Source organism: Lutra lutra, chromosome 4 (assembly GCF_902655055.1).
Source record: "Lutra lutra chromosome 4, mLutLut1.2, whole genome shotgun sequence".
Classification (NCBI taxonomy): Eukaryota; Metazoa; Chordata; class Mammalia; order Carnivora; family Mustelidae; genus Lutra; species Lutra lutra.
The window spans coordinates 42505493-42531062 of NC_062281.1; the positions used below are offsets into that span (position 1 = coordinate 42505493).

Genomic DNA, 25570 nt, shown 5'->3' on the forward strand with positions numbered 1-25570 from the left:
AACCAACTGAGCCACCCAGGCGTCCCTATACAGGAATTTTTCAATAGCCTCAAATGCCTTTTAGTCAGGTCAGGTTAGAAAATTAGTGGTATTCTGCTATTTTACAGTTTGGAATTTGTTTTTAAATTATTCTAGATTTTGCAGTATAAGAAGATATTCCCATGTTTAAACGCTTTGTGTGGATAATCTTACTACAATTAGGGAATGTCAATTAAAATAATGAAATATGTTAGGGGTTATTTGAAAGTATTAATTTTTAATTTAATACACATAACCTCCAATTACAATTTTCATTTCTGGGGCACCTGGGTGGCTCTGTCGGCTAAGCAACCTGACTCTGGATTCCGGGTCAGGTCATGATCTCAGGGTCATGAGACTGAGTGCCACATTGGGCTCCATACTCAGCGGGGACTCTGGATCTCCCTCCCCCTACTTGCACTCTCTAAAAATAAGTATTTTTTGGGACGCCTGGGTGGCTCAGTTGGTTGGGCAGCTGCCTTCGGCTCAGGTCATGATCCCAGCGTCGTGGGATCGAGTCCCGCATCGGGCTCCTTGCTTGGCGGGGAGCCTGCTTCTGCCTCTGCCTGCCATTCTGTCTGCCTGTGCTCGCTCGCTCTCCTCTCTCTCTGACAAATAAATAAAATCTTTAAAAAAAAAAAAAATAGGGGCGCCTGGGTGGCTCAGTGGGTTAAGCCGCTGCCTTCGGCTCAGGTCATGATCTCAGGGTCCTGGGATCGAGTCCCACATCGGGCTCTCTGCTCAGCAGGAAGCCTGCTTCCCTCTCTCTCTCTCTCTCTGCCTGCCTCTCCGTCTACTTGTGATCTCTCTCTGTCAAATAAATAAATAAAATCTTTAAAAAAAAAAAAAAGTATTTTTTAAAAATCCCTTTCTGTGAAATTGTCCACAGAAATATAAGTACTTAAAGATCAATATGAGCTTTGTTTAGTAGAGAAAAACTTTTTTTAAAATTAGAGGTCTAAAAATAAAGGAATTGTTAAATTCTGATGTATTTTCAACCTTGTGACATCATGTGGAAGTTACAAGAATGAGGTGAATATATATTCCTTAGGGAAGATGTCGATGAAAAAAAAAAAAAAAAACACACAAAACAAAAGGGACAAGTGAGCAGTACATGTTAAGTATGCCACATTATTCAGAAGTACACATGTATGTCTTTATTACCAAACCAGTAAAAGCTACTGCTTCTAGACTTAGAGGTGTATAAAATGGCAATCTGCTTTTACTCATTACACTTTTTTCCCCCCAAATTTATTTATTTGACAGAGACACAGCGAGAGAGGGAACACAAGAAGGGGAGTGGGAGAGGGAGAAGCAGGCTACCCAGGCAAGTAGCCAGATGTGGGGCTTAATCCCCATGACCTGAGAGAAAGGCAGATGCCTAATGACTGAGCCACTCAGCCACCCTTCACTATACTTCTATACTCTTATATGGAACAACGATGACCTTAAAAACTTTAAGACTACTAGAAAATATTAACCTATAGCCAAGGGCCCAAAATGATAGGAGCTGTTAAACCATAAATGTTAGTTCCTCTTGACTTTGGGGCTTCAAGACTGGAATTCACATCTTACCATGTTAGCTGGCTATTTCTAAGGGATTCCTTCTTTTTTCTTTTCATTTCATTTTTTTTTTTAAGATTTTATTTATTTGACAGACAGAGATCACAAGTAGGCAGAGAGGTAGGCAGAGAGAGAGGGGGAAGCAGGCTCCCCAAAGAGAACCCGATGAGGGGCTCAATCCCAGAGTCCTGGGATCATGACCTGAGACGAAGGCAGAGGCTTTAACCTGCTGAGCCACCCAGGAACCCCCAAGGGATTCCTTCTTTTCATAGGGTCTATATTACAAGGCAGCGATGGAGTTGGATATTCAGAAAATGTATTCTTGAGTGGAAAAACAGCACCAGGCACCCAGAGGATCAATGCATTTCACTCCTGACATCCTGAGGTATAACAAGGGTAATCAAAGATCTTTCTTAAACCAGAGCCCACAAGTAGCAAGTGACTGTCACAGGGTCCAGAGTAGGTGACAGACTGGAACTGGTCCAGATGCTTGACAGAGTGCTCAACATGAAAAATGATTCATGCTTCTGAGCCTTTACAAACCTTCAAAATATGGCCAACTGACGATTATTGTGGCCTTCTCCCTATTCTTCCCCAGGAGAATAAAGAATATGTACAACAGCATTTAGGAATGTTTTAAAAATATGTAACAAAGTAACAAATGTAATTAACAGAGGCCTCAAGCTTCACTACTACTGAGATTTTACAGTTTCTGCTCCCTTCTAGAAAACTAGAGGGAGAGGGGGAAAAAAAGCTACAATGTGATATAGCAACTGTGGTGACTGGATAGATTACTTCCAGATTACTCATCAAAAAACCTCACTTGCATATTGGTGGATGTACTCAAAACATGTAGTCAAAATAGTTGGGGTAGGAAAAATAAGGCCTGGTGTAATTTTTAAAAATTTGAGCAATACTGCTTGCACCAAAGTAAAATTGTGTTTTAATAAAAATGCATCTTAATAAAGTTTGAATTTTAATAAAATAAGTTTTTATTTTAATAATGAACCAGTCACTGGCTAAACAGATCTTTTTGAAAAGCAAATTTGAAAATGAGGGCATTCTACATCCAAGTTAGAATTACAAGCAATCAGACCTAGAAGGGACTTCCAAAAATTTGGCCAATCTCCTCATTTTGTAAGAACCAGAAAGGTTAGGTGACTTGTCCCAGTTAGACTACGAGCTCAGAGTAAATCTCAGGTCTCCCAACTTTCAGACCAACAGCTTTCTCTCCATCATACCTATTGCTTTCCAGAAATTGAGCACAACCAGAAAGAATAAATCAGATTGAAAATATGTTGATTCTAACAAAGTACTGAATAATCTCATCTTGGACATGTTAGAACTGATTTGGGGGGGGAAGCATGGAAGTTCTATAAAATTTAAAACAGTATTTATTATGGGTGAACATGTGAATTGATGCGACTTTAGACTATAATGGCTCTTATGGATTTTCCTGTTTTATAATCTGTTCACAGGATATTGCCACGCTGTTACGATGCCTACTTATGGCCCTGTGGACAGGAGAAGGAAAAAAAGAAAGTTGTATACATATGTAACCTAAGAGATTCTGCTGTCCAGATATGGTTAAAAAACAAACTTATTTTGGTCCTGAAACAGCCTTCTTGGTCAGAGAGGTAGGACAGAAGCAAGATTGCCATCCGAATCTTCAGTGGCAGACAGTATTCTTTTGTGAACTCAGGTACTGCCTATCAAAGGAGTCCTTTGTTTCTGTCCCCCATTTCCACTTCCATCAGAGCCTTACCTGGGATAGTACGCAGTGTAGTTCATGAAGAGCTGAGTGCCCGCTGGGTAGTAGGCTGTAGTGGGCTGCAGTGCTCGTGGATTCAAAAGCACAGAGGGCTGATAAATGGCAGCTTCGGTAGGAATTACTGCTGCAGGAGCTGGAAATGTGTAGGAGGGAGGAGACAGGCCTAAATAAGCAAAGAGAGAGACTTTGAGATATACTGTTCCCAAAGGACAATTTTTGCTAGCTCTCAAGTCATGACGTCACAGCTCCACACACACATACATTTTAAAAAGACACTAGTTCTTTATCATCCCAAACAACTTCTCTTTATTGTCTATAATTAGTACTTTCTGAAATTTTTGTAACAATGTGAAATTTCTCAAATGTAATCTTAAAAGTTTGAAGACAATTTTTTTTAATAGTGGGTAATTTTTTGGTGAATTTTCGATTGATCAATCATTGAATCCTAATCTTCCATATGATATTTGATTAAAATTTCCAAGCAACTTCCTTTGATTATATAGATTAACACCTAAATATAATCTCAAAACCTGAAGACCTAGAAATTGGGGAAAAAACCATTTTCGTGACATGTGATTTTTTGTTTTCTACTCCTAAGTGCCAGTTACCATAAACTAACCCTTTGAGGAAAGAAACACAGGACTGACATTTAGTATAACTTCACACTAAAAGCTGGGTGGTTTGTTGCTTTTTTGAGAGCTATGCTTCTCTTTCACCTTGTTATCTACTCTGTAGTACAATGTAAGATGAAAATGGTAAGGATAAAAATGATTTCACGAGTTCTATGCCAAAGCATAGATGGGTGCCAGAGTGAACTGACCTAAGAGTAGATTAACTCTGCATTATTTCCACCTAAATGAACCCTAGAAGATGGGCTCTGAAGCTTAGCTCCATCTTTGGACCTGTTCTGAGAAACAACAGCCAAAAAAACCCCACTACCCAGCCTGAAAAATAACTAAAGAAAAACATGCTCAAGCCTTCCTAAGAGTCGGCTGATAAAAAGCTGACTGCGGTTGAAGAGAAAACAGAAAGGATGAAATTCTATTATCTTCTAGTTATTCAACATCTTCCAGGCCCCCTAACTCTTTAAGTCATACTAGTTACTGCTCAATAGCTATAACACGTGGGATGAACACAACTTTCCAGGCCATCTGCGTTCAACAGAACAGAACAGATAACGGAATGGTTGCCTGAATTTAGAATTCTTCAATTTCTTTTTTAAAAGATTTTATTTATTTATTTTACAGACAGAGATTATAAGTAGGCAGAGAGGCAGTCAGAGAGAGGGGGAAGCAGGCTCCCTGCCAAGCAGAGAGCCCGATGTGGGGCTCGATCCCGGGAACCTGGGATCATGACCTGAGCCAAAGGCAGAGGCTTTAACCCACTGAGCCACCCAGGCGCCCCGAATTCTTCAATTTTTTTTTTACCTAGAACTATCTAATATATTTTGCAAATAGCAGAGGCCCAAGGGATACCTTTTCACAGGAAAATCTCTACTGTCTCATGTGTTTCTTAGGAGTTTCTACATATGTATGGAGATGAGTGAGAGAGTCTGCTGCACAGGGCTACATAAACCAAAGACCAACACAGTAATCTCATATTCAACTTTTAGGTATCTCCTTCATAATTCACCAAATTCACCAAAAACTGTGCTGCATGTTCGATACTTAATGTAGATAAGTTTTAAAATGAAAATTCCTGAGCTTAAAGACTCCACAAAAGGGCAAGCAGAGCAAACTGAGGCACCTAAGTCATACAGAAAATTATAAAGCCTATGCCTGTACCTTGCTTTTAAAACTATCAAGTAATTTGTTACAGGACAATATAAAGAAAGGTTGAAATTTTTGATAATAGATTAGGCTGCCCACGTTTGGATACTCCTCAAATGAAAGGACAGCTATTCTTATACTCTTAAAGAATCAGATGTATATATTTGTAGATTACTTTAGAAAAGTAGAGTTTACCTTCAAATGTTCAACTTTTTGAAAAAGTTAAAATTTCAATAAACAAAGTTTAAAACTTTGAAAAACACTGAGACTACTGCAGCATTTCTTTCCCAGATTTAATAAGAAACTCCTCAGGGGGGATTAAGCAATTGCTCTTTTAACTTTTTTAGTTGTTGAGAGTAGATTAAATATGCAATTTCTCTAAGTTTTTTGGTTGCTGTAAAAATGGGAAATCACCTCAAGTGAGTTCATAGGTTAAAAAAAAAAAAAAAAAGCCCAGTTAAATACACATAATATTAACATGTGTCAATTGGAATTCTGACTTTTTTAAAAATGAGTGAATTCTTCTGCTAAAATAGCAAGCAGTCATTTTGATTAAGATTTTTGGGGGATATTAAAATACATGGACATCTATTTTTGTGTGGAAAAGCATTTTAAGTTTTTTCTATTACCTTAGGGTTTGTGAGAGGAAAGGGGAAAAAAATGAAAGTCTTGTGAAGAAAGTCTGTAATGATCAGTTTTCACCAGGAAGAGACAGAGGTAAAAGAATACCATAGCAGAATAATTTGGGTTACACAGCATTAAGAAATTCCCTTATCTCACAATGCTTGATAAGATTATCACTCAAGGAAATCATAAATGTTACTGATATTATCAGTTGTTTATGGACAGAATACATAGGACTAAGATCACTCTAAGACACCACTTAAACCCAATCATAAGTTTCCAGAACTTGACATTCATTAGTCATAAACTCTTATTCACCAACAGCAAGCAGCAGATGAATGGAATTATTAGCATCTAGGAAGTCCAAGGGGAAAAAAAAAGGATTAAGCCCCACTGAATGTTCTATATGAAAAATACTTTATCAATAGTTTTATTGCTATAGATTCCTCTTTACAGAAAGTGATGTCCTAACACACTCCATTTTATTGGGATCAAATACATAATCCAGTTAGCTTTCTCCATTATCTTTGGACTATATCCCAAGTGCTATATTCTTTAAACATAGCCAGCATTGCTCCTAACAAGGTATGTCTTACTCAAAAGTGAAAATTGTGTCAAAAAGATTCAAGTTTTAACATCAGATCCACAAATGTTCCTTAGTCACAAACCACAACATAGTGTCCAGACTAAAGGGCTTATTCCTCTCACACAGGATTCCAGATGGCTTGCACCCAGGTGCCAGTGAGCAAGAGCATGGCTTGAAATTAAGCACTGATCCTGCGATCCAATGGAAACTTTGGCTAATTTATTTACGCATTTGTATTTTATTACTAACTAGCTCTTTCAAGATATCCTGGAGAACAAGAGAAGTGCTCCCCAGATTGTCCTCTCCAAAGAAATACTTAATGCTCAAAAAATTAAAAATGCAAAATGGATAGCAAATCACCCTTCCAAAAAAAAAAAAAAAAAAAAAAAAAGGAAAAGAAAAATGATCTAGCCATACTTATTTTACCTTTAAATGCGTATTAAAATATCTACATAGCCAGGTTGCCTCCCAGAGTCAGTGCTTATCTTGAGCACACTAAGCTTCAGAAATCAAGTGCTTATCACTGGAAAAGCAAGAATATAATTTGAAAGGAGATATTCGTAGCATCTCTAATTATGGGTGTCCACAACCAAGGTCTTAAATGATTACCAGATACTACCGATTTCAGATGGGAAAGCCTTATATAACCCCTCACCTGCCTGAGAAAGAACCAGGGGCACAGAAAGTTATGAAAGCAGCTTAAGCACCTACCAGCATACAGCGTAGAAGAGCGCCAAGACCCAAGAAAAACTTACATGGTAACTTACATGGCGGTGGGGATAAGCCATTTCGATTTAAAGTGCCCCCCATTAACACAAAGTTCATCTCCTCAGCTGAACACTGAAAGACTTCAACATATCTGTCCTTCATGGTTTTTTTATGACACTTCTGTGCAGCCATAAATGCTCTGTCCGCAGACTTCATCTGGATAAAGGCATCTCCTGATGGGCGGCCCTGAGCGTGTGGGGGAAGAATAAAAACAAAAGGAGACTGTCTCCTTCAACAAGGAAATGGTTGCTTACAAAACATGCAAAGTGACAATCACCCACAGTACAGACATTTTAGCCACAAAATCTGGGTGACAAGTGTAGTCTACGGATATCTAACTTGCATTTTATCACCTAATCACCAGAACCGCCCACAAAACTCTGGAGAGAGTTTTGAGAGCTCATAGCTGAAAACAATCCTTTCTCATTTCTGCTAATTAGTATCAGATTTACAGGGTTTTGAAAGGGTCTCCTTAGAACTGGTTTCAAAGTATAGGACTGTAGATTGGGTTTTGACTTTCTGAAAAATCCAATTAAATTTTATTTGATTGACAAGTAGGAACACCAGGATAAGAGTTTTATGTATTCTCCTACATGAAGCTGAATAAACCAGTGTTCTGTGTTGGCTCTCAGCTGTCCGTCACTGACCTATAAGATCCCTTTCCCTTCTCCCTGAAGCCTAGATTGGGATGTGGGCGTAGGAACAGAGAAGAGGGAGAAGGAAATGGGAACTGCAAAGCACAGTGAGGGTAGGTGAAAGCTGTATCATCAGCCTTGCTTAGGAGTCCTCCTCTCACCTCTTCCCTGGGACCTCCACCTTAAACCTTAGCCAGACAGGTGTTTATAGACATTTCCTCTATTACTAATTGCTTGCTAAAAATCCTGTTTAAAACCAAGCTGACAGACCTCTGTTTCACAGAATCAGAACATGTTGGTTTTCTTTAACATGGACATTTTATGGGGGAGAAAAAGACATGATCAGCTTTTAAGACTCCTTTCCTTTTTTTATGGATTTCTTTAAAAGTCTCTAAGGGACTATTTTGTGCAAATTATAACCATGCAAGTTACCATAAGAGTTACCATACCAGGGAAATCAGGGATACCAGGGAAACCCAATCCAAGATGGAAACCTAACATCTTCAAGGTAGCTAAAAGCTCGTCCATCATTCAAGAAGTATTTCTCCCAAATGCAATCACAATAGGTCACGTGGGTCAATAACAGGCAAATATGTCCACTGTGGTTAATCAAAGAACAAAAATAGCCCCTAGATTATTAGAAATGGTGCTCAAAGAGAAACCAAACAATTTCCTGGCAATGCTGAATTGTAGGGAAGTTTTATTCAAAAGGACTCCCACCAGTGAAGCATGCTGAGAGGGTACATAGATTAAAAGTTGCAGAGTTTAATACTGACATGAGAGTTAGAACGAGCATGTGCTGGTGTGGAAAACCAAGCCAGGGACTCAGGAGGTTTGCTGGTTCCTCATACCCAGACTAGTAATTTAGAAAAATGTTGGTATTTTCAATACACACCTATATCCAACCCATAACGCTCAGAGAAAACTTTTAAAAATTAATGCAACCTTGCTTTTAAGAGTTCCAAAATTTTAATTGGACTCCCTGTGGTTTACAGGTTTTTAAAAATTCTTGTCCGCTCACCACAGCATACAATGCTGGTGACTTATTTAGTATGTAATAGGATTGATTTCATTTAACCAAAAATCAGGAGACACCAAGACAGAGCTACTTTTTATACGCTTAGAATACATACTTGTATACCATTAGAATTTGGTTCTCCCTTGATGGAGGCTTCCCAACAATTCATTAACACGTTCGAGCATCTGTTACGATCACCTACTGTTTCAGGTGGTACAGATACAAATCCTAACTAAGTCTGTACTCTACTAAATATCACTTAATATCATATATATAAAATAAGCGAGTTCTAACCAATCTATAAGTAAAAAAGACTCTGGACCACAGACACGCTCTTTGGTTTATATATGGTCTAAAATCACTTTCAAGCTACAACAGCGAAGCTCAGTGGGTGCAACAGTAAAAATGTCGTATTAGACAGATAATGTGTTTGTATCGTTCCTGAGACTACAGAGAACCTGGTGGATACAAGTGATGGTGCAATCAGAGCTGAATTTAAATTACCATGCCGATGATAGCACTCTTTTCTTTCAGCATTCATCTGAAAGACCTCAGGCATCTACAGTTAAAGCTTTCCTTTAAGGAAAGGTATTCCTTACGATACCACTGACGAATACCTGTACATTTTTTTTCTCTTTTTTAAACTGGAAGAGGGCCTTTGCCCCTCAGAACAAGCAAATCAGTTTTCTAGTAAATTACTCCTTACCTGGTGATTCAATACCATGTGAACCCCATGAGTTCGAATATCTGTGGAAAACTCCCCCAGAAAGTCCAGGATGTCCTCAATTGTGGCCGCATAGGGAAGACCTCGAAGGCGTATACAGTCTCTAACATTTGTAGGGGGCACAAATTGCTGAGGTAGTACTGGAATAATGGGAGGGGTTGGAAGTGGAATAAGAGGGGCCGAGGAGAACCGATTCAGGACCTGCACTCGAAGCAAAAGAGAAGTGATTTAGAGCCCTGCTCCTCCAATGCAATTTGCAAACCAGAACACAGCACTGTGCAGCTTGTTAGACATGCAATGTCTCAGTTCTGTCCCAGACCTAGGAAACATGAACCTGCATTTTAACAAGAGCCCCAGGTAATTCATAAGCATATTCAAGCTTGAGACGCTCCTATGGGGAAAGGTTTCCTACTGTTCAGTGGGGGAAGGAGACCCCCCACTTTTGTCAACTGCAGCCTGAGGCACATGCCACACACAATACAATGAGCTCCGATCAAGGACTGGTCTACTGGACAAGCATCTCACGGTCTCAGGACAACTATCCTGAGAAATATGCTGCATGTGTAACCCTCCGGACATATGGCTAAATGTGAACTTTTGTAGCAATCTATTAGATTTCATCTCAAGAAGCATGGTGTTCCCCTTAATATTATCACATTCTACCTCCAAACCCAAGCAAGAGAATGACACTGTAAAGGAACCAGAGGTCAAACAGTGACTCTGGATTATACTAGAATACAATGCTACATTTATAACAATGTATAAAGCCCAAGACTGAATGGTTGGTAATGTAAGAATGAAAAAAACTATTTGGTGACCACAGAATAATCAGTCTTGATGTGAATTTGAGATAGTGGAAAGACAGAGCAACTTGACTGGTTTTTTTTTTTTTTTAAAGTCCTGGAATTCCACTATCTTGAAAATGAATGAGAGGTTCGGTATACTTAGGAGAAAGGATTACTCCCAGGCAAAACTCTATTATAAATTTCGGGTCTATTTTCATAAAAAATAAAAAATTGAAAAAATTCTAAAGGGGCACCTGGGTGGCTCAACTGGTTAAGTGTCTGCCTTTGGCTCAGGTCATGATCCCAGAGTCCTGGGATTGAGCCCTACATAGGGGATGAGGGAGGGTTCTCCTTCTCCCTCTTCCTTTGCGCCCCCCCTCGCCCTCATTCATACTCATTCTTTCTCTCAAATAAATCTTTAAAAAATATATATAAGGTTCCGGTCTACTTTTGCCTTAGTGTAGAACATACCTACCAGTTTATACTACTAGGAGGTCCTTGTGCAGACAGCATGTATGACAACCCTAAGTTTTCTGAACTTACTTCTGTAACCTTAATCATGCCATAAACTGAAAATACAGAATCAAAACCCTCCCCCAAAACTGCCCTAATTTCCTCACTCCCACCCTGTTCAGTTGCTAAGTAAGAGGTAACAGAAATCAAAGAACAAATATAACACAGCCAAAGAAACCTAAGAGACAGCAAGATTTTTTTTAAAAAATTATATAAATAATCCAGACACAGCACAAACATTATGGAATGAACATGGAACGGAAAATAAGTGTTGCTGTAGACAAACAGCACAGAAATGGTCAAGCACCTTCCGATACCTGCCAAATAGGACATGAGCAGGGAGTTATAGAATGAAATAATTATTACGAACAAAAAGATGACAGTGTAGAGCATGTGATTCAGCATTTCTTTTTTTTTTTTTTTTTTAAAGATTGTATTTATTTATTTGACAGACAGAGATCACAAGTAGACAGAGAGGCAGGGAGAGAGAGAAGCAGGCTCCCTGCTGAGCAGAGAGCCCGATGCGGGACTTGATCCCAGGACCCCGAGATCATGACCTGAGCCGAAGGCAGCGACTTAACCCACTGAGCCACCCAGGCACCCTGATTCAGCATTTCTTAAATAAATCAGTAGGATGGGGGCTGGAATGGGAGTTCATCTATCACCCAAACCTCACTGCGGTGAAGTCACATAGCGGCAGCATACGCTATACCTAAACCAAATCAAAACACAGTAGCCAGGGCCCTGAAGTAGTCTGTTCTGGGCCAAGTTTCCATAAAACTGTTCTTCCAGTTAAAGATCTAAGATTTTATTTTCCTCTCCTCTGGTTTGGCACTGATGTGTTTAATGTTTGAAGCCTCAAGCATGTTTAGCATATTTTAGAAATTCAGAATTTATGATACTAATTTTTTTTTAAGATTTTGTTTATTTCAGAGAGAGAGAGTGAGAGAAAGCATGAGAGGGGAGAGGGTCAGAGGGAGAAGCAGACTCCCCACTGAGCAGGGAACCTGATGTGGAACTCTATCCCAGGACTCCAGGATCATGACCTGAGCCAAAGGCAGTCATCCAACCAACTCAGCCACCCAGGTACCCATATGATACTCATTTTCAACAAGGTAGAGAATTGTTTAAATTCTAAGGATGTTCACAGTTTAGGGTTCAAGAGCACTAGTACATCAGGATGCAGAACTAGCTTAAAATGTCAAGTATGTTTATTCAAGGTATAAAAATCATGTCGGTATCCTACCAGGTGAGAGATTCTTTTCAACTCTGAGCAATTGTTTCAAATCACAATACACAATGGGCTTTGCAGAAAGAAGCTAGACAAAATCATTTTATGAACTCATAGGAATGATAGTCAAGTCAGTGTCCTAAACTGCTTTTAAAAAAAGAAATGTATCATTAAAGTTGCTCTATTCTACTAGGGAACCCAAACAGATTAAGCTGGATGAGCCGCATGAGAAGCAGACTGCATGATTTCAGATACAAAAGAAAAATGTAGAACCTTAAAGGCCCTTCAGCTGGTAAGTCAAGAATAGCCAAAAGGCTTGAAACCCTACAGATGGCTTTATGTCTGGATCATTTTGGGCCAACTGATTGTCCCACCTGTGCATCAAAAGCTTTTCTGAATTCTGAGAGAGTAACAGGACAAAAGGACACTTTATACCATTACCAGCAGTATAGAACTGATCAGGCCTTTTGGGAAATAACTTTGCTAAGATATTAAAAACCTTAAAAGCTCACTCCATCCAGTTCTAAAGACTCAATCAGAAATTGAGAGTTTCATAAGCATGTTTATCTAGAAATTTCTTATAGATGAAAAAAGGCCAATTTAAATGCATAAAAGAGGGACGCCTGGGTGGCTCAGTTGGTTAAGCAGCTGCCTTCGGCTCAGGTCATGATCCCAGCATCCTGGGATCGAGTTCCACATCGGGCTCCTTGCTCATCGGGGAGCCTGCTTCTCCCTCTGCCTCTGCCTGCCATTCTGTCTGCCTGTGCTTGCTCTCTCTCTCTGACAAATAAATAAATAAAATAAAATAAAAATAAATGTATAATAGAATTTCTCAGTAAATTATGTACGTAACATTAAAAATGAAATTTTTTAGACATGGTTAAACTTGCAAGATACATTGTTTTAAAAAATATAAAATGTATCTATAGTAACAGTCTAATTACATAAAAACAAATACATTTTCTCTGGATGCATAGAAAATAACAGTGGCTATCTTCTAATTACAGAATGAAATTTTTCTAAATGCACCTATACTTTCTGTATTCTTTAAGTTTTAACACCATAATGTAGGGTTGTTCTTGGAAATAAACAGAAAATCACCCAGAGCCACCAAAATGCGCTTAAAAACCAACCTGCTGTACTTCAGCTGCTGTGCTCCTGAAGAGTTCAATGTATCTTTTACCCAACAAGTCCTTATGCTTCCTCAATGCATTCTGTGCATATTCTTCACAGGCAAAAAGGACAAAAGCATCCCCTGTTGGCCTACCATCTGGGTAAGTAACAAAGAGGATGCCTTCCTTCCCCCCAGTAATGGGGCAATGCTGTCCAAAGAAGGCCACCACTTCATCTGCTGTGGCTGTGAAAGGGAGCCCCCGCATGCGGACAATGACTTGATTTTCCTTGGAGAGAAACTGGGCTACTTCATTGGATGTACCTAGGGAACACAAATACCAGGAAGCATGGGGAGAAATGGTTAAGACATCAACTTCACCCAGCTTAAAATGGTAAAATTCTTGGCAATGTCTTGAATTTATCATTAAAACTCATACTCCCACTGAATTCATGGAAACATTCCAGGAATCGGATTTCTCTCCACACAAATTCGAACCCCGGCCCCCGACAATTTCATAAAACACCTAACTTGGGAAGGTGGCCAGACAATTAAATCATGGACCAATCACTGTACTCTTCTTATGGAGAGGCAGTAAATCATCATGCTAGGTAAGAGCACAGGTCAAGGACCGAGAATGCCTGGGTCCAATCTTGACTTTGCCATTTACTAGGCTATGACTTTAGTCAAGTTTAACCTCTATATTTTAGTGTCCTCATCTGTAAAATGGGAGTAAAACTACCTACCTCCCAGATTTATGATAAGTTACTACACACAAAGCACTTTGGCAATTTATTATTTTCCTGATTACTTTTTATTAAGAAAGTTTCAAATGTAAGGGGAGTATAATGAACATGGCAGCCAGTTTTGAGATTCATTACCATTCTATCATCAAGCATTTGTATAATATTGCCACGTAGCAAATATTCAGAAGCATATCCTTCAAGCTCATATACTCAACATTTTCTTTATTATTTTTAAGTAGCTTTACCGCTAACATGGGGCTTGAACTCACAAACCCTAGATCAAGAGTTGCATGTTTTACCTACTGAGCCAGCCAGATGCCCCCGTAACATTTTCCTTCAAGAAGCAAACTCTCATACTACCCACATACTATGAAATCCCAGGATTAATGCAGGAGTTAACTTTGCCATCTATCATGGAACCTCAGAACCATAGCAACTCCAAATATATTTCATCCCCAACCAATATCAAACATCACTTTATGATTTTGGAAGCAATCTTGAAGCTGTACAAATTTGGAAGCCTTCATATCTAACGAATTAAGTGTCAAAACAGAAATATACCAGCAAATTGTGCAAACAAGATGTTTTTGCTACAAGTTCAACAGTTCCAGGGATTTTAACCAGGGCTATGTATTACCAAGATACAAATGTTCTCTACAGTTAAGGTGAAAGTCACCCTAGCATATATTTGGCAATAGTATATTTTCAAAAGTCTGTTAGAAGGTCTACCTGCATTCTTAGATTTAGCTATCCTAATTTTAGAGTTATCCTAATGAGTGGCACTTACAGAAATACAAGAATATTCACTGCAACATATTTAGGGTGAAAAATTGGAAATGAGTTGTAAATGTCCAACAGGGTGTTTAAAAAATGTATGATACATAATACTGTATATTAATTAACATTTAAGAAAATTTGGTTACATGGGAAAATATTCATAATATACTAAAAAGCTGTATAACAGCAATAGAAACTTACAAGATAGTTTTATGTATAGAAAAAAAAACCTTTCAAACCATAATCAACATTTATTATGCATCTGTTCCTTATAGGTTTTAAAGTAACAAATCACTCAATAATGAGATAAAAACAGTATCTGGTCCCATTTTTTTCTGACCTTATTACGCAAACACTATGTACTCAAATATGTTAGAGCCAGAAAACTACTGTGTTCCTGGCCATTGAATGAGGAGTTACAGAAGCTTGAGAGAAAACCTACAAGCACATAGCCAACAATTCCAGGTACTCTGGTGAGGCTGTTTGAAAGTAGTTTTCAGACAATTTAACTTCTTTCAAGAACTACTCTCTCCCATTGTACATGATTTTAAAGGACCCTTTCACCTTTGTACGGTTTTATACACACACACACACACACACACACACACACACACACGTATATGTATACATACTTTTTTTAATTAAAAAGTCAACTCCTATGTTTCTTTAGGTAATAAAAATTATTCACACCCCACTTATCTACCCTGGTATATAAATACATTTCAGATTCTTCTTAAGCTGCATTATATAAAAAGCACTCACCACCAGCAATTTTAAGAAAATCTTCACCTGTTGCTTTGTAAACCTAAGAAAAGAAAGAGAAAGTAAGTACAGTTTCTGAGCCTTTCAACATGAATACTCATTCAAGATGTCAAAGATCTCAGGGTGTGAGGACATACCTCAATGTACCGGGTCCCCATGTGATGTTTGTGCCTCTGTAATGCTAGATCCCTGTGTTCCTCGCTTACAAACCTAACCAGAGCTTCTCCATTCCTTCGACCCTGGGCATTCAGACAAAGTGCTGCACCTCCCCTTTGAAAAGGACAGATAGCAGTGGGGGGAAAAAAGTACAGTGAGGAAAAATGATAGGACACCCATTATCCCTTTGGGATTACTAAGTAAAATAGAGATTAAAGAAAACCAACTTGGCAATGTTGAGTCCTTTGAAGAATCTTGCAATATCTTGATCTGAAGACTGCCATGGTAAACCCCGTGCACGGACTATGGTGTTGTCATCAATAAGCTCCATCTTGCTGCTATGGGTCAAGCAAAACTTCATGTTGCCTCATTAGCCTTAGAGGATCTGACCCTATTCCAAGCTACCACTTTCCTAGTTACATATAAGGTATCATTTGGTATCCAGACAGACTTGTAATACTGCCTGATTTATTTCATAACCTCAAAGATTACCTAGGCACAGTTCGAATTATTCTTTAGGTAGTTCACTATAGAAAGCCAAGCTGAGGTCACTCAGCAAACCATCCATCAGCTGAGCTGCTGCTTGCTGGGCATACACTCAAAAGGACCCAGGATCAGCTCATAGGAGGCAAAGTTCTCCCAATACCCTGACAGCCAGTAAATTCCCAGAACTAAGAAGGAAAGGTTTATATTTATTCTCAGATCCGGCCAGTATACCAGTGGAATTGAAATCCAGTTTGACAGCAAAACTTAAGATATGCATAAAGCTGGCAATTAACCCATGTCAGGAATATATGCATGCAGTCAGGACTCTGCCATTAAAATATCTTCCCTATCAAACAGGGGAGCCATCACAGAGTGTTTATGGAAATGCACAGGAGTTCCCACACCTTAATGAGTCACTTGCAAATCACCTAGTATATATTTTGACATCATTATATATTTATATTAATATTTATATATATTTATATAACATTATTTATATTTAATATTATATATTTTGATGTTCTGTTCCTCCCATATTCTTATTTCCAGAAGTCCTAGGACACTTCCTAAATGAATCACTTTCTCCCCAACTAAACAGATCCAAAGTCTCTCTATGGGCAATGAAGTCAGAAGTTTCTGCTCACTTCAGGCACCAGGCAGTCTCAGGAATTCACTGCAGTGATTACAAGCAAACAGGTCTACCTGTGATCACAGAGATACCACCATTTCATACTTCTTACCACTTATTTCCTTTGCTTTAAAGTAGAAGCTGACAGAACATACTTTAAATTATCTTAGTAAAAATCTTGTGAACTCTTAAAGCCTACGATTTTTCCTTTCTAAGTTTTCCTGTGAGAGGATGAATAGTTCAGAGAGGCGAAAAGAAGCAGACAGGATGCCTAAGGGTCATAGTGACTGAAGTTGCAAGTATTAAGTTTCATTAAGTTTAACCCCCAACGTCCAAGCTCACTTTAAGATATAACCTTCTTTTATAAATAACCTAATATTTAAAAAATGGATAGCCAAAAGGTTTAGTGAAGTTATTGAAATACAAAGGGAGTTAAGTATCACAATATGAATAAAACAAAAGACTCAAATGGAATACCACTCTATGACTTACCAAGTGCCACTTTCAAATTTGTAATTTACTCTCTCTGGATCTGAAAACCTGTGATCTAAAAATGAGAACACAGAAGTCATCATTTTAGCTATTAGGGAGAGAAAGCTGTGGGAGGACATTCAAAAGTGTGTATAAGGTAAACACGGCAAGACCAAATTCTAGGTCCACAACTGTTAAAACAGCAATACTTACTATAAGGCTCAGAAATCATTGCTAGAATTATATTCCCCATATCTTCAACTTGAGAGGCTCCATACCGGGAGACTGAACTAGTCTTCTCAAAGTTTAAGCCTGGGATATTAAGTTAAGGAAACATTTTGAGGAAGTAAAAGGAGGTGCTTCTAGCCCAAGATTAAACTCACACAGAGCCAACAAGCCAGGTAAAATGCATCTAAGGTTGCAAATTATTTCAAATCACAGAATAGTTGCTTCCTGTCGCTCTGGACTTCACCCATACTTCCTGGAGTCTCCAATTACCCTCTTGGGTAAATATATAGTAAAATGGCCCAAACAATTCTGTCCTGAGGCACTACCAATAATAAAATTTATTGAGTAGTAGCAAATGCATGAATACTAAACACTTTCATTTAGTGTCAAACCATGAAGTATACACCAGAATTAGTAAATTCCTTCACCCTATTACCTTTACAGCATATGCAAGGCAATGAATATGTGGACTGAAAGACATATAGTCAAGACCATGAGGTATCTATCAAATGGCTTTTTTAGGCTGTTTGAAAAAAGACACTTCATACTACTGATGACACTATTTCTACGATGCCACTTTTAGGGGGAACTTCCCTACTAGGAAATTTTTGGAGCCCCTGTAGTATAGCGGTCTTAGATGGCAGCAAATGCTTGTCCTTTGAGAGTCAATTTGTAGAAACAATTCAAAGGCTCAGAGCTAACAATGGCCAATATGGCTCTGGATCAAGTGAATACATGCTTTGGGTAAGCCAGGAAACAGGGCTTTTAAGAAATAGTGCCTTATGGGGCGCCTAGGTGGCTCAGTGGGTTAAAGCCTCTGCCTTCAGCTCAGGTCATGATCCCAGGGTCCTGGGATCAAGCCCCACATCTTTTAAAAAAAGAAAGAAAGAAAGAAAGAAAGAAAGAAAGAAAGAAATAGTGCCTTAAACTGTGATACAGGGTGAGACCAGAAAAGATTTCCATCAAGTTTTACAGATTTACCAGCTTTTTTTTTTTTTTAAGACTTTATTTATTTATTTGACAGACAGAGATCACAAGTAGGCAAAGAGGCAGGCAGAGAGAGAGGAGGAAGCAGGCTCCCCACTGAGCAGAGAGCCCGATGTGGGGCTCGATCCTAGGACCCTGGGATCATGGCCTGAGCCGAAGGCAGAGGCTTTAACCCACTGAGCCACCCAGGCACCCCATTTACCATCTTTCTAAAATAAACTTTTATCTTTGTCAAGAAGTTAACAGCTACTACAATGGCTAATTTTGTTATGTTTAAGTTTCAATACTATAGTCACACTAGGTATTATGCATAAATTTGCGCAGATTTCATAATGCAGTATGATGCGTATAATAGATAACACTACGCTACTCTGTCTTTTCTGGAGCTTAAAATGAAAACAGCCATCTGGTGGGTGGTTATTAGAATGTTTGCCTTTAGTTTTCTAACTGGTATTTTGTAATAAGGGTGAAAAATGAAGACAGACATTAAGTTCAAAGCACTACTTCACTGCAATCAAAGAGGATACAATGTTAAAATAGTTCAGAGAGCTCCGTCCACAAAGTATCAAAACCAATCATCTGAAGAGCTAATTCAATGAGCAATATCCTTCTCCATTCAATCCAAAATCCCTTTTCATTTCATTCCTACACACCCTCCCCTCCCCCTTCTTTCTCCACTAAGGAGATACTGTTTCTCACTATGCTGGATAATTTCATTTCCTGCTGTCCCTCACCCAGCTACATTTCTCAGCCCTTAAACATAGCACATGTAGAAATGCAGCCATATGTTCCTTGGCAAATTACTCAACCCCACTGAACTTCAGCTTATCTGAAAAGCCAAAGCTGTGATAATCTCTGCCTCCCTGGACATTTTTGTGAAGATTAAAGGAGATAAAACAAGTCCAGGGCACAAAGCAGGCATTATAAAAAGTGATGTCCTCCCCTTCTTCCTAGAGCCCTGGGGTGGCCAACTTTCATAACCCACACACTTTGAGGGTCATTCACCACATGCTAATTTGTATACAAACAGGATAATAACCAAGCTGAAATGATAGATAATTTCTGCACTTCCCCACCCCCCAGTCCAACCCTTTACATCATCTAGTGATGAAATAAATGCCCTGCCCACTGAGAGATTAGAGAAACAATCCCAGGAGATGCTCAAGCAACAAGAGCAATGATTATTGGGGGGGCATTGCTGGCTCAGTCAGTAGAGCATGTGATTTGATCTCAGGGTTATAAGTTCAAGTCTTACAGTGGGTGTAGAGATTACTCAAAAAATAGTCTTAGGGGTGCCTGGGTGGCTCAGTCAGTTAAGCATCTGCCTTCAAGTCATGATCCCAGTGTCCTGGGATGGAGCCCCGCATAAATCTTTAAAAAATAAATAAATAAATAAATAAAATGAAATGATTATCCATGGAAAGTACACAATAAAGTATTAATCGAGTGGTTTTTTTTTAATCTTTTTTTTTTAAGATTTTATTTATTTATTTGACAGACAGAGATCACAAGTTGGCAGAGAGGCAGGCAGAGAGAGAGAAAGGGAAGCAGGCTCCCTGCCCGGCAGAGAGTGTGGGCGGCGAAGCTTGATCCCAGGACTCTGGGATCATGATCTGAGCTGAAGGCAGAGACCTTAACCCACTGAGCCACGCAGGCGTCCCTCGAGTGTTGTTTTCAAGGAATATGATGACAGGACAGAAAAACAAGAGTCAAATGATGAAAATACCGTGGGAAGACAACTGCCCTAAATTTTCTGGGAAGGCAGGGGTGGAGGTGGGAGGACTTTAAGAATCCTTACAGAACTAAGAAGGATTAGCTATGACTAGCCATAGTTTATCACAAACTCTGCCAGTAAACAGTCCTCTGGAATGCTGCAATTCTAATAATGCCTTTAGCCTTGTCAGGGGCTAGGTACAATGGAGTCAAGAGAAAAGCATTCAAGAAATGGAGACCAATCCCATTGTATAAATCACTGTTTTTCAACCTTGCCGCTACTGACCAATAGGCCAGATAATTCTTTGTTGAGGGTGAGGATGGGAGCGGTAGTCCTGAGTACTATAGGATTTTTACTAGCATACTGGCCTCTATCCACCTCAGTTCTGACTTAAAGTATCTCTGGGCAATGCCAAATGTCTCCGAATGGGAAAAAATCAACTCAGGTTGAGAACCACCAGCATAGGCTAAGAGTTCCCAATTGTTCCAACTTCACCCCTTACTATCTACTGAACCATCAGAAAAAGCTCTTATATACGAGACCATTATGAAACAGATTTTCAAGAAAACTGGCCAAAGAAACACCACTTATGAACCCAGTTCAGTGCTGTGTCAAAACCCATATCAACAGACACACACACACAATCTAAATTATTGACCACCTGGCCCTTTACTCAAAGTTTGCTGACCTCTGGCCTAAAGGAAGAGAGATCGCTTAGAGGTGGCCAAAACCAGAATGCCACACGGGAATGTTTACCACGTCCTGTCCCCAAACAGAATATTGGAGGGAAATTAAGCTTTGGAGGAGTAGGAGGGAGAAAGTATATTCCACTCTAACCACTGTTTTCTCTCCTCTACACATAAGAGGTTTTGAGCTTTCTCACCTTTGCTCAGGTAATTCCTCTATGAAGTTTATCTTCGTAATCCCTTAACCAAATGAGACCATAGGTAACTCCTACCCATCCATCACCAATACCTTTCTGGTTGCTCTAGGCTGCAACCATCAATTTAAGAGTTGATTAGATATTACTATTCCTATAAAATATTACTCTCTCAATGATACTATACATTTCCTAAACATGTAGATACCTCTGCTATCTATGACAGCACCTATCATTTCTCAGAATCTACTGACATAAATGATGGCATTAAACACCATTTCATGGCAAACACCATCTGTTTCCTTCTATTTTCACAGCAGCCCCACCAGGCAGATAATGGTAAAACCAAATGGATGAAGAAACCAGGATTTAGGTAAGTTCCGTAACTCACCCAGGCTCCCAGCTGGTAGGTAAGAGCCGGAATTACAATACAGCTCTGATTTGACTAAGTGTATATAATTCCCTGCACCAAGATAAGCTTTGCTTAATTCATTTTGATAATACTTTATCAGAGGATTTCTAAATGTATATATAAAAGTCAAGTGGAAAAGACTGAAAGTGGGGCACCTGGATGGCTCAGTGTGTTAAAGCCTCTGCCTTCGGCTCAGGTCTTGATCTCAGGGTCCTGGGATCAAGCACCGCATCGGGCTCTCTGCCTACTTGTGATCTCTGTCAAATAAATAAATAAAATCTTTAAAAAAATTTAAAAAAGTAAAAGACAAAGTAAAGATGGAAAGTATCCTGTCTGGACAGACATGGATTAGTAGATGAAGAATTATTTACTGAATTCTGCTTTTAAAGTAGGAATATGTTCTAGACATTTGGCTAACTTGGTTCCACAGGACACGTCCCAACACGTTTCCCTTCAAGACATCACACACTAAGGATCAGCGGCTCTGAGCTCCTGACAACTTTCAAAAGTCACCCAACCTCCTGCATGCCCAAACCAAAACCAAAACTTACACACATTTACACACACACACACACACACACACACACACACACACACACACCCTCTTCAGAAGGCATGTTCAATTCATAATCCTTAACCAGAATTTAACATGAGTAACAAAGGAGGGTAAAAAAAAAAAAAAAGTTTAGTACCAATTCTTTCCCCTATCAATTTTAATTACATATTGAATGGCTTGCTGCACGTCTGATCTTGAGGGAAGGAAAGATGAGTCTATGCCTCCTGATTTATGGCTCATCACGCAACTTACTCATTCTACCCTCGAGGCAGCCACAACAGCACGAACAGGCTTAGCCAGCTTTACAGTGAGAAATGCCATGAGGAAATGAGAAAGGGTAAAGCCAGACATGGTGGGAACAACACTAACATCTGAAGCTACAATTGAGCAAAGTGCCACATTTATACCAAACTTAGAAGTCCAGACTTTGCCATTATTTGAATAGGAGGAACATTTCCTTAGTGCTTCCTTCAGTGAAACGATTTCAGGATTTAGCCCAAAATGTGTATTAGCTGAAGGTGAAATTTAGAGAGCAAGATTTTACAGAGTCCATTTATAGGAGCTCACCATCTCAAAAACAAACAAATAAATAAATAACCACCTTTAAACAAAGCTCGCCACTATTAGCTCATCCACTTAAAAAAGATGAGCCTAAAAATGGACACATTTGATTATAAATTTTCACTTGTAAGTAACATCTTTTTTAAACTAAATCTGTAGTTTACATTAGGAGAATTACATATATAAAACAAATACATAGTGGAATGATTAAGTTTAAGCTCCATTATAACTGCATCCCAATTAAAAATTCTAACCCCAAGCCATTTTTCCCTGCCACAGACCCTTCAGCAGACAAATCTGTTTCCTCCCCTTCTACTCTGCTCTTTTATTTAAAACACAATGGCTTAACGGTCAGACATACTACAACAAAATGCCTATGCTAATGAACAAAGGGATAGCCAACAGCATATGGAAAGAGAGAAGTGGAATTAGTACCCCAAGGAAGAATTCAAGTTTCCTACAAGTCTGTGAAGGAAAGAAGGGAAAGAAGTGATAAATCACCCTTAAATGACTTGCATAATTTAAAAAACAGATTCTCTAAATAACCTTCTATATTTTATTTATTTATTTATTTGTTTATTTATTTATTTATTTTAAGGTTTTATTTATTTATTTGACAGACAGAGATACAAGTAGGCAGAGAGGCAGGCAGAGAGAGAGGAGGAAGCAGGCTCTCCGTGGAGCAGAGAGCCCTATGTGGGACTCGATCCCAGGGTCCTGGGATCATGACCTGAGCCAAAGGCAGAGGCTTTAACCCACTGAGCCACTCAGATGCCCCACCTTCTATATTTTAAAGTAAGCTCTGAAATAAACAAATCAAGAACGCCACTATAAAATATAACTAGGAGTCAAGACAACAACAACTTTTTCATACTAGGAATAAAAAAAAAAAAATCCAAAACCACAGTTTTAACTCTATTCCAAGAGGGCTTACTCCTTCCAAGAGGGAAAACAATAAGACCCATCCTAACAAATATTACCTCAGGAGATATTATTGTTAACAAAAAACAGACCTGACAAATCAATTATACTGTCAAAGAAATAAGACAGACTTACGTAATTCAACAAAAGAGTGAAAGTGAGTATTTTTACTTTAGGAAAAGACACTTGGGTGGGATAAGCAAATTAGGAAAGGGAGACTATGAAAACAAGTCTCAGTCCTTCTAAAATAAACCAAAAAATTACCCTGAAATTCCCAAACTCACATTTTGAAATTATTTTATAACTCAGTGGGTTAAGCCTCTGCTTTCGGCTCAGGTCATGATCTTGGGGTCCTGGGATCAGGCCCCACACTGGGCTCTCTGCTCAGCAGGGAGCCTGCCCCCCCCCCCCCCCCCCCCGCCTAACTCTGCCTACTTGTGATCTCTCTCTGTCAAATAAATAAATATTTTTAAAAAAATATTTTATAATTAAAATAAACCACAAAAAATTAACATAACTGAGTGCTGGCCAAGAATATACAATATTTCTAGTCACCCATTACAGACCACAAACCAGAGTATTTACAGATTTGGCTCATATCATGCCAACCTGATGCCAAAGATAATTTCTTCCCCCCCTCTAGCTAACAAGGTCAACTACTAACCTAGCTTAACTGTACAGCTGAAGATATTTAAAATCCCTTTCATACGCAGAAAAGGTACCAAGGAGGATTCAGCACTTCCCTCCCCTTTTTAAGCAAGGCAATGAAGGTTTATGGAATTGTAAAGGCCCCGTTCAGTTTATCAGAAGAAGTACGGAAGTGCAGAATTAACTACACATACAATTTTACAAATGGAAAGCAAAATTAACCTTGAAGATTAGCTGTACTAACACAGCTAATACTAAAGTGTTTTAGTGTACTAAAACACTTGATGTTTAAAAGGTCTATATCCAGGGGCACCTGGGTGGCTCAGTGGGTTAAGCCGCTGCCTTCGGCTCAGGTCATGATCTCAGGGTCCTGGGATCGCCCCGCATCGGGCTCTCTGCTCAGCAGGGAGCCTGCTTCCTCCTCTCTCTCTGCCTGCTTGTGATCTCTCTGTCAAATAAATAAATAAAATCTTTAAAAAAAAAATAAAAAAAAAAATAAAAAAAAAAGTCTATATCCAATCTCAAAGTAAAAAAAAAAAAAAAAAGAAAAAGTCTTAAGTGTAAAATAGTTTAAATAAGTTCTTAAATCAGTAATCAAGTCCTTTTTAAGTCCTTGGAAGCTATTTTTCTTCATCTGAGGACCACCCCCGCCCCCAACCTGGTAAAGCTCAAAGGATCATAGTCAACACAGAAAAGTGTATGGAAGGCCAGGTACTGGCTAAGTGGTTGAATATAGTATCTTATTATTCCTTACAATAGGCATGCCCATTTTAAGATAGGGAAACTGAAGCTGAGGGGTACACTAAATTCACCCCCAATAAATCTGACTCCAAAGCTCCTGTTCTTAACCATTCTGCTGTTAAGGTTTTTGTCTCTCTCTCTCTCTTTTTTTTTTTTTAAGATTTTATTCATGAGAGAGAGAGAGAGAGAGAGAAAGGCAGAGGCAGAGAGAGAAGCAGGCTCCCCGCTGAGCAGGAAACCCGAGGCGGGGCTCAATCCCAGGACCCTGGGATCACAACCTGAGCTGAAGGCAGATGCTTAACCCACTGAGCCACCCAGGCACGCATCTCCATCTTTAATATATGGGAAAAAATAGGCAAATGTCACTGTATTAGCACATGCACACACATAAATCCTTCACCCCATCAAGAAGTGGTGAGACAGACACACACACACCTCTACTAACCCTTGGATGGGCGGACAGGAGTGGTTTAGTGATTGTTGCTTTCATCCTGACAGTGGAAAACTGCACTAGTGAAATGGTATTTGCTAATAATAAACAGCACATATGGATGGAACTGGATAAGAAATTTTACGAAGTTACTTCCTCTTTCTTGCTGAACAGTTCAGTATGTGCTCAGGAAATGGGAACGTAAACCTAGAAGGGACATAATCTATTATAAATAGCCAATCTCACCCTCAAATGGCTTTATAAATTCTAGAGTATTATCCCCTAGTTAAGGAGACGATTTTTACATGAGAATGACTTGGGCTAAAGTGCTGGCGCCTCTAGCTAAAACC

General features: G+C 39.1%; 1 protein-coding gene across 6 annotated transcripts in view; it reads right to left on the reverse strand.

Moving 5' to 3' along the window:
• Positions 1-25570, reverse strand: part of ESRP1 (epithelial splicing regulatory protein 1) — a 58999-nt gene that overhangs the window by 20905 nt on the left and 12524 nt on the right. For 4 of the 6 annotated variants that reach the window (XM_047727444.1, XM_047727449.1, XM_047727448.1 and 1 more), the window contains 9 exons: positions 17356-17454; positions 17164-17218; positions 15785-15895; positions 15539-15671; positions 15402-15444; positions 13139-13440; positions 9459-9677; positions 7087-7285; positions 3347-3515 (listed from right to left, as the gene is read on the reverse strand). In XM_047727444.1, the coding sequence (XP_047583400.1) occupies positions 3347-3515; positions 7087-7285; positions 9459-9677; positions 13139-13440; positions 15402-15444; positions 15539-15671; positions 15785-15895; positions 17164-17218; positions 17356-17454 (1330 nt within the window). The remainder of the gene's footprint in view (positions 1-3346; positions 3516-7086; positions 7286-9458; positions 9678-13138; positions 13441-15401; positions 15445-15538; positions 15672-15784; positions 15896-17163; positions 17219-17355; positions 17455-25570) is intronic. The other 2 variants (XM_047727447.1, XM_047727445.1) reach the window with 1 other exon arrangement.